Raw genomic sequence first — 15584 nt, 5'->3', positions numbered from 1 at the left:
CACACCGTACAAGTTATGAATAGCTTTAAAAGCTTATGTAATAATTTACATAACATCAAGATGTTTCAGTCCTTATGACAGCAGATGAGAGACAAGTGCATGATAGATAATAAAATAAACTGCATTACGCAACATAAGAAATATAAAAAACAACAACGCTGAAATATTTATTATCATTCAGAAATTATTAAATCTATACTGTATTTAGGCCTACTTTTACCTACTGTTACTCATTGATCTACAAAAATAAAATATGAATAAAAAATCAAGTAAAATAAAATAAAGTATAAGGTAAAATAAAATGAAGTATAATCAAATAAGATGAAGAATAACAAACTACAATAAAATGAAATACAATGAAGCATAATAAAGTAAAATAAAATGAAGTAAAATAAGCCTTATTAAACTTCATTTTATTTTACTTTATAAAACTTCATTTTATTTTACCTTATTAAGGTAAAAAAATATTATACTTCATTTTATTTTACCTTAATAATGTAAAATAAAATGAAGTATGATAAGGTCAAATAAAATGAAGTAAAATAGAGTAAAATAAAATGATGTATAATAAAGCAAAATAAAATGAAGCATAATAAAGTAAAATAAAATGAAGCATAATAAGGTAAAATAAAATTAAGTAAAATAAAGTAAAATAATAATAAAAAATAAAATGAAGCATAAATAAAATGAAGTATAATAAGGTCAAATAAAATAAAAAGCTCTACTTCTTATCAAGGATTTTTGGTATGACCATGTATCCCAGGCTTACCCGTGTCGGAGTGGAAAGTGTATCCGCCCTGCCGCAGAGTGGAGCCGCACTGATAACAATTGAAACAACTGCGATGGAAGAACTTGCCCTCTGCACTTCCTCTCTCCAGCACGTACAGACGCTTGTTGCAGAAATAACAGAGCTCACTGCCGCCCACCTCTGATGAGGACACTGGCACCACAGGCTGGAGATATGAAAAGGTTTAAGATACTGCACATTAGGGCTGGGTGGTATGGCCAAAACAATTATCACGATGATTTTTTTCATATCAGTCGATATCGATAATTATCACGATAAATGTCAAATCTTTATTTCTTTCAAGTTTAAAGCCAGACTTTTGCTCTAAAGTGAAAGTTGTAGAAACCAGACCATTAATTTAATACCATGGTGCAGTGAGTGTTACTACAGTAAATCCATGGTAAATCATGGCGATTTGTAGATTGAAAAGCCTTCTGACTGTCTCGTTGCACACAGTGTTTCTCCTGTTTGGTTTAAATCACCGAGTCATTTGTGTTCATCGCTGAATACAAGCGCTTCACACTGGATCTCACAGCGCTGCTTAATGCTCGTGTGACCGAGTAAAACGCATCTGCTCTAGTGAGCTCGCGCCGTGCGGCTGTTTGAACTTTGATCCGAGCGGATAATCGGTCCGTGGGGCGCGATTCAAATGAGTCGCGCTGTTTGGTTCCGCTTTTGGTGCATAAACATTATATCGAACATTTATCGCACTCTTCATATTGTTTTATCGAGGGAAATTATATCGCGATAATTATCGTTATCGAATTATCGCTTAGCCCTACTGCGCATATAATGAATATGAAGCAATGCATTACAAGAATTGACTATTCATATATATCTCCATACACACACACACACACACAGGCGTTAACTGCATCGCAATAGCACTCTTGCACCATTTCATTGAGAAACTTTATTTCACCACTTACTTTTTCCTCTTTCACATCCGTATCCTCTTCTTTCTCCTTCATCTTTTGCTGTCTTGGTCCTTTCTCTGATGCCAGTCGGTCCTGAGAGACAGGTCACATGATCTCATTTACAGCTTAGGTTACGTAATGTGGCGACAGCAGATCGACAGAAATAAACAATGATTTCACCATTATCCTGCACTGCAAATGCACAGCAAGCAAACAGTAGCATCCCTTTGGTCTCATCCTTTTATCATTCGTTTAACTTCCTCATTGTAGCGACAGCATGGGAGTAATTAGCTTTGGCAACAGTTGTGTGTGTAACGGGGGCGTTTAGTGTTTTCCTCAATGCTGTGGTTCGTTACGACAGAGATTGCACATGCTCTATTTCACCCAACACACTACACATGATCTTTGACAGGCACTACTGCTACAATGTCATCAATAGGTGGGTTGTTTTACATGATAACAGGCAGGCGTTGGAGTACCTTGCGTCTTTGGAGGGAGTTGCGCTTGAGCGTGTTGAGGAAGGCGGCGGCCGAGCGGGTTCTGGACAGCGAGAGGGTCTTGTTGTTGGGCGAGAGGCTGTTGGAGCACTCTGAGGAAGACAAGAGGAGCGAAAATAGTGAGATGCAAATAAATCTGAAGAAATTAGTCTTCCAGAAAGGTTTCCACGCGTATATCTGAAGATACATGTTGGCTCACTCAGCACTAAAAGCAAAGTACAATTGTATAAATTACAAAATAACTTAATGTGACAAAGAAAGAAAATGTTATGTAAAAGGAAAAATGCTTAATTTTCAAACCAAAAATAATGACCAAAAATAATAAAAAACAAAACATTACACATAACCCGTCCAAAAAACATGATCTATTATTTAAGCTTTTCATATCGCAGCAAAACCTTATTAAATGAAAACAAAAACAAATAAAAATAATAGTAAACGCTAATAAAAACAAAATCCAAAACAAACAAATAAAAAAATATAAAAATACAAATAAATAAATCTACTAATAATCGATAATAAAATAAAAATCTTACAATCTTAAAAGTACTGATTTTGCTGTTCAACAACTCAAAGCAATAACATAATATAAATAGTTAATAAATATCTAAATACATTTAAAATAAAAACAAAAATGTAGTTCAAAATTTTTTTTTTAAATGAACAATTTTAAAACAAAATAAAAATAAATAATTACATTTAAAATAAATGTAGTACAAACATTGTGAATTGTAAATTAAACGTAAATTAAAAATGCTTCAAAAGTATTCAAATCCTGAACATTATAATCACCAAAGAATAACTGAACAAGAAAAGCGTCATTTGCAATCTCTTTCATAATCCAGAACAACCTAACAAAAACGGTGCATTTTAGATGCAATTCGCTAGATCGCTTCAGCAATACATAGCAACAAATAACAAAATATAATAAAACAACTTCCTACCCTTGGAACTGGAACAAATACACATTCAGTCACACGTCACATTCAATATGCGGTTTGCAGTGTTGTGTTAGAGATGAGTTGTATTGGATCCCACCCCCTTCCCCAGAATTCACACATCCACAGCCTGCGTGAGTGACAGCGCAACCTGGAGCACATCTGTGTGAGATCCCCTCCCAAACACAGCATTCAACAACTAAACGCTCAATCCCGCTGCCTAAAGCCCCTCTAGCGGCTGCGGTTCCTCCTCTGCAGATGCCGTTTTGTAATCTGTCTCATAGAGTGGTGCGTGTCGAGGCCGGACTGAGATCCACTACCACCGAATCGCCCATAAGCAGCTGATTTCTCACCGGCTGAGTGCATTTGCTGCTGCAGCCGCTGCTGTCAGACTACAGGCTACAGCAGAATACTGCCCATTCACAGCAGTGCATGCTGGGAAGGGGTCTTAAAGAGACAGCAGCACTGATAGCAATTATATAGAGCATTCATCAACTTGTTTCTCTTACATACTCTAAAAATGACCTTTTTTTTACACTTGAATTTTCATCCAGATCATGCATTGAAACCATGTTGAAAATTCACAGTTGAGAACTCGTGACAATATTGGTCACAACCATTAGCATGTTAACATACACTACTGTTCATAAGTCTGGGGTCAGTAAGATTTTTTGTTTTTTTTATTAAGAAATTTATATTTTTATTCAGCAACGATGCATTAAATTGATCAAAAGTGACAGTAAAGACATTCATGTTACAAAAGATTTCCATTTCAAATAAATGCAGTTCTTTTGAACTTTCCATTCATCAAAAAATAGGTATCACAGTTTTTACAAAAATATGAAGCAGTACAACTGTTTTCAACATTGATAATAATTACAAATTCTTCCTGTGCAGCAAATCAGCATATCAGAATGATTTCTGAAGGATCATGTGACACTGAAGACTGGAGTAATGATGCTGAAAATTCAGCTTTGCAGCACAGGAATAAATTAGATTTTAAAATATATTGAAATGGAAAACAGTAATAATTAAATAGTGATAATAAAACAGTGATTTTAAATTAAATTGTAATAATATTTCACTTTATTACTGTTTTTACTGTATTTTTGATCAAATAAATAAATCTTACCAACACCAACAGTAGTGAACAGTAGTGTACTCCCACCCATATTTACACATACATTACCCCTACAAAAGGTACTAATATGTACACTTTAGGTACTAATATGTATGATTTAGGGGTAAATAAGAGTACAAAGATGTACATTTTGGCTTTTGTACTGCCCTAGTGACAGATTGCACCATTTTTTTCTGAGAGTGTAAATAAAGGCAACAGCTAGTATACATTTCAGACATTCAGACATCATTAAATATGCATTTCAAAGTTATGAATGCCTCCAGAAATGGCCCCTCATTACCTGCTGGGGTCTCTTTCTCAGTGAGAGCGTTGCGTATCTGTGTGAGGTAGACGACCATAGAGAGCTGATCAATTTTCCCACAGGTGGTCATTTCACTGGCCCGCATGACGGGAGTGATGCCAAACTCTCTCTCCATGAGGTCAAAGGCCAACTTATTGGTCCCAGTGATATTATATTCATCTAGACTAGACAAGTCACTGAAAGAGAGGATAGCATGCATATTATTTGCATACAGTTAAATGTATTATAAATGTATTTACAGTGTAGTCTATCTATCTATCTATCTATCTATCCATCTATATCTATCCATCCATCCATCCATCCATCCATCTATATTCATCCATCCATCCATCCATCCTTTCATCCATCCATCCATCTATATCTATCCCTCTATCCATCTATATCCATCCATCCATCTATATCCATCCATCCATCTATATCTATCTATTCCTCTATCCATCTATCTATATCTATCCATCCATCTATCTATATCTATCTATCCATCTATATCCATCCATCTATCTATATCTATCTATCCCTCTATCCATCTATATCCATCCATCCATCCATCCATCCTTCCACCCATCCATCCATCTATATCTATCCATCTATATCCATCCATCTATATCTATCTATCCCTCTATCCATCTATATCTATCCATCCATCCATCCATCTATCTATATCTATCCATCTATATCCATCCATCTATCTATATCTATCTATCCCTCTATCCATCTATATCCATCCATCCATCCATCTATCATCTCGCTCAAATCATCATTTAATAAAAAAATACAGTAAAAACAGTAATATTGTAAAATCTTATTACAAATCGAAATGTTTTCTATTTGAATATATTTTAAATTGTAATTTATTCCTGTGATGGTAAATCTGAATTTTCAGCATCATTACTCCAGTAATGAAAACTAAGGAAGCCCATAACCGCCACTGAATAAAATTTTTTAAAAAGGCAACTTTTTATCTCACAATTATGACTTTATATCTTTAAATTGAGAAAAACAGTCAGAATTGTGAGATAAAAAGTCGCAATTACCTTTTTTAATTTTTATTCAGTTGTGGAAACAAGCTTCCATTCGAGTTGAGGTGATATTTTTTTTCAGGATTTGATTAACAGATTTTTTTTTTAAATAGAAATATTTTATAACATCATAAATGTCTTTACTGTGACTTTTGATCAATTTAATACATCCTTGCTGAATAAAAGTATTAACTTCTATGAAAACAATCTTATTGTCCTCCAACTTTTGAACTGTAGTGTATCTAGCAAGAACTTTTCACAACAAAACTGAGCTCTGCATGTTTAAGAGTTACTAATATTCTTGTTCGCTGTTGGTTAAGGTGATCTTACATGAGTTCAGGTCTGAAGTTGTGGATGAGAGCGCAGAGAGCCATGCCGGACCTCCAGGACTCACTCAGGTCTTTCACCTTCACATGTTTGTACCCCGCTGTGTTCTTCTGACACCAGGACAGCAGATCCTCTAGACGCCTGAGAGACTCTAAACACAAATTCAGTTCATCATTTCACTGTAAACTCTGTGTTTCTCTGCATTTTCATACTATATACTATAAAGACCAGTAGACTCATTTGCATATAACAATAACAGGCTCTTTGGAAGGCCATGAAACACTAAAACACATTTTTGAGATGTTAACAGCTATATAATGTTAAAATATTAACATACATTAACAGATGTTGCATATTATTGTAAACAATCACACTATTTTTAATTGTTGAAGGCCTTTTTTGCTCTTTTTCAACAAACTTATGGTTAAACAAACAAACAAACAAACTAAATTAAAATGCTAAAAACACTCAGTGTTTTAGAAGTTAAAGTGATACCTTATAATATATGTGATACCATATTATATAGATACATAGATACAGTAACTGTTGTATGGCATTTACCTTTTTTAGGTTTAATTATTATGATGGGTTTCATCGGTTTCTTGGCTTTACAATCCTCTATGTCATACAGACGCTTGACCTTTAAATTGAACACAAACAGTCTTAAAAAAAAACCTCTATGATGATAAAAAACCACTTCCATTGCTAGTTACATCAGGCAGCTTTTGCATGTGAGTAAGTGTGCGTCTAGGACTTTGTGTTTGACCTGTGTGGGTTTGATACAGGACAGGCTGACGTTCGGGTAACGTGTGGAAGGATCGATGCTGTAGGATGCGTAGTTCTTGCTGGTGTTTTCTGGAGTCGTTTGAGAGAGTAACTGATACATGCTCTCCCTGTAAAAGATATACACAGCATAACGCACTGCTGCATCATGTATGCATTTTATATTGTTTTATATCGACACATACAGTTCGTAAGTTCAGTGTAGCTAAGATTTTAATGTTTTTTAAATAAGTACTTTATGCTTACCAAGGCTGCATTTATTACTAAAAATACAGTAAAAACATTAATAATGTAAAATATTATTACAAATTAAAATAAATTTTTCTAATTTAATATATTTTAAAATGTATTTCTGTGATGCAAAGCTGAATTTTTAGCATCATTACTCCAGTCTTCAGTGTCACATGATCCTTCCGAAATCATTCTAATATGCGGATTTGCTACCCAAGAAACATTTCTTATTATTATCAATGTTGAAAACATTTGTGCTGCTTCATATGTGTGGAAACAGTAATGCATTTTTTCAGGATAATTTGATAAATAGAGAAGATGGAGAAAAAAAAAACAGCATTTATTTGAAATAGAATTTGTTTATGTTATAAACAGTGTGAAAATGGTAAACTGTACCTCTCCGCCAACAACTCCAGGGGTAGCACACCTTTTCCCCAATTCCTGACCATCCACGCCGTGTCAAACGCAGCCAGGAAACCTCGAGCAATGCCAGTGCCCAGAGGCCAAAACGGCTGCAGGAAAAAATTAATCAAATTAAATCAAATTAAATAAAGAAACAAACAAATAAATGAATAAAAATATGGCCGATATTTATATTTATTTTTGATGGCCAATTCACCGTTGTACTGTTTAAACAGTGTTTACAATAAAATTCTAATTTTATATAGAATGATCACACATTATAATGTACAAACAAAGACATTGTAGTTCTTCTGAAAGCTCAGATTGAAAAATATAGTTCTGAAATAGTTCCAAAATAAGTCCTGATAGTATTTGCCTACATTATCAGTCTAATCGGCTGCCCTGTTTATTCGTACACTATACTCATAACCCACCTCTACTAGAGAGTCTCCCACCAACGCGACGAGCAGTCTCTTCCCCTTCCTCTCCTTCACCAGAGAGGCGTTCTCTGCCCTGTGCATGCAGGTGAAGTCAAACATGGCCACGTCCGGACGGCCCGCGTGGTTCTTGGCGAACTCCAGGTCCGGCAGCATGTGATCTGTGGAGAAGTCAGCGGCGTCGTATGCGTACTCCTGCAGGGCCTCCTGGTTGACGTTTGCAGGTGCGAGCAGCTGATTGACATCAGGAAAGTCCTGAGAACAAGAAACAAGAATGGCTTAATGTTAATCCTGTGACACTGAAGACTGGAGTAATGATGCTGAAAATTCAGCTTTGATCACAGGAATAAATGACATTTTACAATAAATTCAAATAGAAAACAGCTACTTTAACTTGTAATAATATTTCACAATATTACTGTTGTTATTTATTCCATTTGTACTCCACCTGAACTAAATATACAGGCTGCATTTCTAAGCGAACACAAATAGCAACTGTCTGCAGCTATTCCAGTGAGAATACAGTGACAAAAGAGGACAAGCATAGCTGTGAAGATTGATAAATGTGTTTGTAAGTGTAAATGCGAGCTGGAAACGGGTTGAAACACGCCTGAAGTATCACCTCTGCTGATAAAAGCATGGCCTCTTTTCCAAGCGTTTCTAGGCTCTGTTCAGCCTTTATATAAGATATTCTCAAAGCCTCAGCTCTTTGTACATGTTTCACTGTGTCGTACCTGCTTTATCACTCCTTTTTTTAACAAGCTCCCCTTTTTTGCAGTCATCACAAAATAGTGAGTATCATCTTTGTAGTAGACAATATTCTCTAGATCAACGCCTGGAAAACATAAATGACAGGGCAGAGATGAAGATGTGTGTAGGTTTGCTTAGAACTATATTTTGGAGACAGCTAAATTGAACAAGAAGGAAAAAAAATTTTTTTTTTTAATGAAAACAGTTGATGGTATATTCTCAGTGAGATGAAGTAACTGTGAGTCTGTACCGATCTCAGACTGGAGCTCTTGGAAGAATTTCTGGTTGTATATTCGTGCCACGCCGCTGATCTCCTGCACCTGAGCCTCTTGTTTAGTGTGGCGGTTTACGAAGTTTGCAGTGATACCGATGGCCAACTTTCCCCTGAGCTCCTTTATCTTAAAACCTGAAGACACATGGGGAACAACAACAGTGGGAAAGGGTCAATAAAAAAAAAAAAACGTAATAAATAAATAAAGATTTAAATGCATTTAATTTAATAATAAAATAAAAGATTATCCAAGTCACTTTGTGCTAAATAAAAATATTTATTACAAAGTGACTTGGATAAGGTATGTTCTTTTTTTATTACATTTAATTAATAATAAAATAAAATAAGCATTTCGTACAAAGTGACTTGGATAAGGAGTGTTTTTAGAACAAAAACTATTTTATTTTATTTATTTAAAAAAAATTTTTTTTTTTCCGTTCTACAAAATAAAATAAAATTTGTTGTATAAACTCACCTTATAAATAAATAAATAGTACAAAGTGACTTGAATAAGGAGTGTTTTTAGAACAAAAACTATTTTATTTTATTTATTTTAAAAATTGATTTTTTTTTCCGTTCTACAAAATAAAATAAAATTTGTTGTATAAACTCACCTTATAAATAAATAAATAAATAAATAAATAAATAGTACAAAGTGTCTTGGATAAGGAGGGTTTTTACAACATAAAAATAAATAATTTAAGATCAAATTTAATTTCATAATAAAATAAAATAAAAAAATATTTAACGCTTTTAGTACAAAGTGACAAAGTAAATTTCATGGAATCCGCTCATCTGTGTAAATGTTTTATTTACCATCAGGCACATATCTTCCCCCTCCAGCTGAAATAAAAACATCAAACTCAAAAGCAGCAGCTGTGTGGGACCCAGGAGACACCTGTGCCCTCCATCCTGAGAGAAAGAATGAGAGAAAGAGATGAGACCAAAAGTTAAAGGACAAATGTCATTTTTCAACTACACTACCGCAGATCTTTTCACTTTCTGTGACAACAACTAAAGCTGGTTTGTACCTGTGGATCCTCCTGCTGGCTCAAGCAGACCTTCAAAGGTCACACCTGTGTGCACCTCGACCCCCAAAATCAGAGCCAGTTTCAGCAGAATCAACTGCAGCTGACGGATACCTAGAGAAACCCAGATCTCATTACTACAGTACACCTCAATTAAAGTTATGCACATTTTCAGCAATAAGAAAAGAAGTTTCACTTTAACAATGATTTGTCTGTATTTACCGACTCAATACACATTCCTGGTTCTATTGTACACCATTCATTAGTGCACACTATTCTAAACAAATGTTTTCATAATCTTTCATCCAAATGTACAAACTTGCTCTGCCTTTAAATCTGATATACCGTAGGCCAGAAAATATATTAACCAACAATATCATAGTTGAACATTTCACAATCCAATCAAATCTGGATACATTTAAGTCCTGCTACACATTGTTTTGTGTGTTGAATGACATTTCACTCAGAAATACTCTCAAATATTCAAAAGTTAGAGGTCAGAAAGATTTTTTTCAACAAGGAACGATAAAATTGATCAAAAATGACAGTAAAGACATTTATAATGTTACAAAAGATTTTTCTTTAAACAAACTTTAAAAATTTTTTAATCAAAGAATTCTTGGATTAATCCCAGGAATAAATAACATTTTACAAAATATTCAAATTGAAAACAATATTTCTGTTTTTACAGTATTTTTTAACAAATAAATGCAGCCTTGGTGAGCATAAGACACTTTTAAAAACACCTTTTATTTCTCAGATCCTCAGGTCTTTGAATCAATTTTGGACGCAAAATTGGGTTGTGAATGTCATTCATGTTGACTGTAATTAATTTGGTAAAAAAATAAAAAATAAAAAAGCAAAACATATAGATGCTCACTTATGTGATGAATGGATCCACTGCAGAATCTGCCATAGAATTTCTTTGCACCAAGGTTGAGAAGGTCTCGAATGGTGTACAGCCACAGGTGCAGGACGTTATTCCTCATGAAAGACACTCTTTTGTCCAGTACAACTACCTGAGCGCCTAGTAGAGCCAATTCAATCGCTGTCCTGAGACCACATGGACCCGCACCCAACACTAAACACTAACACAGAGAAAGAGAGAGATTGCACACAGTACATACAGACTTGTTACATTTCCCAGCGTTAAACAACTTTATAGATAGAAATCTCATTTATCAGGTCATTTATGGTACCTTGTGTTGGTGACATGCCTGACCCTGTTCATAGTCCGGATGGGCGGCTCTCTTGTCGATCTTCTGCCAGAGGTCTTTGGCTTTCCAGTAGTTGAGTCTGTCCTTCAGTTTGCTGTAGAAGTGCTTGTAGTCCCTGGGCTCGACCTTCAGGTGGCGACAGAGTTCGATGAAGTTCTGCTGTGTCTCTTTACACGTCTGCGCCTGGACAAAGCGGTCAAACAGAGCGTGGCTGGGATTATAACGTTAGCCAACATATTAAAACACAAGTTGAAAACAATAGGAAGGTTTATCAAGAAATAGCATTAAAACGGCTTTTAAAAACGTACTTCGTGTAGGCTATATCGTCTAAAAACAAAATGCAACAATGCCCATTTTACTTACTCAGGCCATGCGTTATTTGTTCAGTGAAATTATCAACGTGGTCTGGTGAAAGACGGGACCTGAGGCGATTAACAATAAAATTCCTGCACTTGAAAAAACGCGCTCGGCAGGAACTGAAGTCGCAGGCACGCAGAGATAACGAAAAGCAAGCCGATAAGAGTTTCAGAAAGCGCCTGGACATCCCGCACCACCACCGAAGTGGGTCTTCGTTAGAGGAATAGACGGCACGGACGCGATCGCAACGGCTGCGGGTTGTAGTGAATGACGTGATTGACATTTGCTGGCTTTGGCCAGCCTCTAAGCTAACGCCTACGTGCCTGTATTGAATATGATTACGCATCGCTCCAGTAGAGTTATTGTAAGACAATTTGACATTACACAGTTTACACAAACCTTTTCAGTTTCCTTCTAATTCAGAATAATCCCACACCTTCTCGTCTTTCGCATGGTCATTTTTGAACTCGCCGCAACTGACACGAAGAAAACGCATGTGAGGTCTGAGGTAAAAATGTAGTTTCCACCCAGATAAACTTTTAAAAATAATGTATTATTTTTCAAACGTTTTATTTTAACTTGTTATTTAAAATGTTTTAAATGCAATGTTAAAATGACAGTAATTTGAATGATAAAATAATGTTTCTTTTTTTTTTCTGTCGTGTAATCGACTATTGTTTTCAGTGTTGACTAGTAGGAGCTGATCCGTTTAGTCGACTAGACCCGCACATCCCTAACCGTGATACCGTGATATTTTTGCTTAAGGTTATCATACAGTAAAAATCTCATACCGGCCCATGCCTAGTTTCACTGGTTGACATAAAAGGTATTTAAACAACCTCTGAACATTAATTGTGGCATGTAATACAACCAGTATTTGTGCGATAAATATCTCAGTAATCAGAATTACTGTAATTAATTGTTGTAACTACAGAATTACAACAGCAGTTCTGCAAGTGAAAAGCCACACCCACCTTTTTTCTTTAGAAATTATTATAAAAGAAAAAAAACAGATTTGTTCTGGCTGATATATTGCAGTGCGGTATAACTGATAGTTCACTAGAACTAGTACTGATAAGTTCCCGGGAAATTAATGGATAGATTTTCAATGCAAAACAAATCCAAAAGCATAGAGGTGACAAAGAAAAGAAGACTGATGAAACAAATCCTGTTATAATTTGTATCGAGAAGGATTTCTCTTCTGCATTTAATTGGTCTGCATTGCTTTCTGTCATGACTAAACTTCTGCAACAGTTCATTTATAATAGAAAATGTAAGTATCTACAGGGTTTCCGCAAGTTTTCTAAAGACCTTTTTAAGACCAAGTAAAGAAACTTTAAAGGTCCCATGTTGTCAAAACTGAAATATCTGCTTTTGAAGAAATATTGTAGTATCGTGCTACAGCGCACATTCTATTAGTTACATTTCTGGCGTCTCCTTCTCAATGTACTGTACAACGCCACATACATTCACATCAAATGTTAACTCAGTGGTAGAGTTACACTCACGGGACACTGCACTTATTCACAATCACAAAAGTACATTATTTGCATGTGCTTTAAAGCCTTGCTGGTTAAACATTTCGTTTGTGTGCTGTCCTGAGCGTGTACACCTGAAATGGCACACACTAAAAAGCCTGTTAATCAAGCCTGATTACTGGACTAAGTTATCTTTCACATCTGATTGCACTAAATACTGTCAAAACACACAAGGTTTACAAATAAACTTAGCTGGTTTTGTTTAAAGTGTAAGTAAACAGTTGAGAGAAAAACATCTGTGTCTGTATATTAGATGCGTGCAGCTCTTAAAGTGACAGCAGACTAACAGTATTAAACATGCTGCCGCTTGTCATTAAAGGGCTAGTTCATCCAAAAATTTAAAATTCTGTCATTATTTACTCACTCTCATGTTGTCCCAAACCTGTATTCATTTCTTTCTTGTGCTGAACACAAAAGAAGATATTTTGAAGAATGTGGGTAACTAAACAGTTGCTGGTCCCCATTGACTTTGATAGTAGGAGAACAACTGGGGCGCCAGCAACTGTTTAGTTACCCACATTCTTCAAAATAACTTTTATGTTCAACGGAAGAAATAAACTCATTCTGGTTTAAAACAAATTGAGAGGGAGTAAATGAAGACAGAATTTTCATTTTTGAGTGAACTATCACTTTAATGTTAATAAAACAACAAAACACAAAAAGAAAAATCACTCTGCTCTTGAATGAAGAATTTTAATACAGTTGCTTTAAGAAGAATCAATTATTTATACAGTGAAGTGTATATAGTGTTTTATTTATTTGTTCATTCAGTTTCTTGAATGCTACTGCTAAATAACCTACTGTACCTGAAAAATAAAGCACTTTTTGTTTTATTTCTATATTATGTGTATTTGTAATGTGTATCTTTGTTCTTATTTTTTAATAACAAAGATAAAATAATGACAAAGATTTTTATCTTCACCCACTTTGGCCTAAATATCTGCCATTCTTTTTTATTGTATATTTTGTTACCTTGTAAGGCTTTGTTTTTAAAATAGGGAGATTAGTTTGGCTGTCCTGCTCAGAAAACGTAAAAAATAGTAAAACCATCATGACAAAGAATCGTGATAAAATCGTGAATTGTGATTTTCCAGAAAAAAAACATTATATTTTTGCCATATCGCCCATCCCTAATTTTAAGCATAAACTAACTTACTTTTGATCAGTTTCTCATAAAGCAAGAGTTCATATGTTCAGTTTGCATCTCAAGAAATATATCTTGATTTAAAGACGTTTAGATATTTGTATCGGAAAACAAGGCAAAAATACTGACACAGAAAGATATTCATTTTTAGCAATGCATGCAACATTTAATGCCATGGCTTTAGGAATTTAAGAATTTCTGCTCTGATTTAAAGGCACAATATGCAAGATTTTTTGACTCGTGTACTTGCATTATCCCAAATGTTTCAAAGAATGTATAAATCCAGAGAAATAAGCAATTTTAACTAGTGTCATTGTGTCGCCTGCCAATGACGTCATACACCCTCGATTCCGGTTTTGTTTTGTAGAAAACATGGAAACACCAAAGACGCTTTAATATGTTATACGTTTTATTATACGCGTGACGACCGCACAGAGTAGCATTATAACATAACTTTCAAATGTATCTAGTATGATAAAACAGCGATGCTTTACCCCACATACGCACGACCGGAAGGAGCGGAAGCCGGCGTCGACTGTGGCATAACAAAATCTCAGCTGCTTTCGAGCCGTGTGTCGCGCTCGTCTCTCATTAGCAATTGCTTCAGCAGCCTCGTTTCGCTTCGACGGCTTTCAGCCTCACCCTGCTTCATACTACGCCGTTAATAAATCTTTAATACATTAGCTCATCAATGAACATGATTTCTGCGGCTGCCCAAGTCCCGTCGGATTGCATCGGCTGTGGGGATGAAGACGACAACTCCCATGATTCCACACTCAGTCACGGCGTCATCAAACTACGCCTTTGTTTCTTTGTTTGTTTTGAAAATGCGCCCTCTAACGGCAAAAACTTACATGTTGTGCCTTTAAAAAAACCCTGATCTATATAAAATTGTGACAACAGCAGTATATAGTGGAGATCAAAATTAGAAAACAGCTTACAATGTAAGACAACATGTACGTAGGGATGTAATGATGCACCCCGAGCCGGCTGAAAATCACTAGAAAATATGTGACAATTCAAGTCGGTTGAGATATTAAACGGTTGGTTTAAAATTAAACAGTTGGGGGTGGAAGTTTATATGAATGCATCTCTGAGGGGAACCTGACTATCTCTAGAGAAGTTTAGATGGTATTTTCTTTTCATCTTGCCCCTGTATAATGCCTATTAATAGTATTTATAAGCAGCACTGCTTTGTTTACAGCAGTAACCAAGGAAACACTATATTGCTGCTGTTCTATGAGTGCCACCTGCTGTCAGAGAGTGAATTTGCACTCTCATTCAGCCAGTCTGCTTTTAAAGTAGTTTTATTTAGCATAATTTCACAAAGCTAATATCAGACTAGGGCTGCACGATAAATCGCATGCGATATTTAACGCACATCTTGTCAGAAAACCGGTTCTGTAATCAGCGGTAAATCTCCATCACGTGCGTGCTTTCACATTGAGCAGCATTAACTACACAGAGCCGTTGTTCACTGACAAGCTGCGCAAAACCAC

General features: G+C 35.4%; 1 protein-coding gene across 1 annotated transcript in view; it reads right to left on the bottom strand.

Moving 5' to 3' along the window:
• The window catches only part of LOC107738397 (protein-methionine sulfoxide oxidase mical1-like), a 30481-nt gene that overhangs the window by 9828 nt on the left and 5069 nt on the right, over nucleotides 1-15584 (bottom strand). Inside the window, exons 2-16 of the mRNA XM_016550158.1 lie at nucleotides 11029-11265; nucleotides 10710-10917; nucleotides 9833-9943; nucleotides 9618-9713; nucleotides 8781-8936; nucleotides 8515-8615; nucleotides 7778-8035; nucleotides 7338-7453; nucleotides 6694-6820; nucleotides 6489-6567; nucleotides 5931-6078; nucleotides 4561-4757; nucleotides 2184-2293; nucleotides 1717-1797; nucleotides 770-953 (exon numbers count right to left, since the gene is read on the bottom strand). Coding sequence (XP_016405644.1) covers nucleotides 770-953; nucleotides 1717-1797; nucleotides 2184-2293; nucleotides 4561-4757; nucleotides 5931-6078; nucleotides 6489-6567; nucleotides 6694-6820; nucleotides 7338-7453; nucleotides 7778-8035; nucleotides 8515-8615; nucleotides 8781-8936; nucleotides 9618-9713; nucleotides 9833-9943; nucleotides 10710-10917; nucleotides 11029-11265 — 2209 coding nt within the window. The remainder of the gene's footprint in view (nucleotides 1-769; nucleotides 954-1716; nucleotides 1798-2183; nucleotides 2294-4560; nucleotides 4758-5930; nucleotides 6079-6488; nucleotides 6568-6693; nucleotides 6821-7337; nucleotides 7454-7777; nucleotides 8036-8514; nucleotides 8616-8780; nucleotides 8937-9617; nucleotides 9714-9832; nucleotides 9944-10709; nucleotides 10918-11028; nucleotides 11266-15584) is intronic.

Source organism: Sinocyclocheilus rhinocerous, unplaced genomic scaffold, assembly GCF_001515625.1.
Source record: "Sinocyclocheilus rhinocerous isolate Xijiao unplaced genomic scaffold, SAMN03320098_v1.1 scaffold2716, whole genome shotgun sequence".
NCBI classification, from domain to species: domain Eukaryota; kingdom Metazoa; phylum Chordata; class Actinopteri; order Cypriniformes; family Cyprinidae; genus Sinocyclocheilus; species Sinocyclocheilus rhinocerous.
This window is presented reverse-complemented; position numbering and strand designations above follow the sequence as displayed.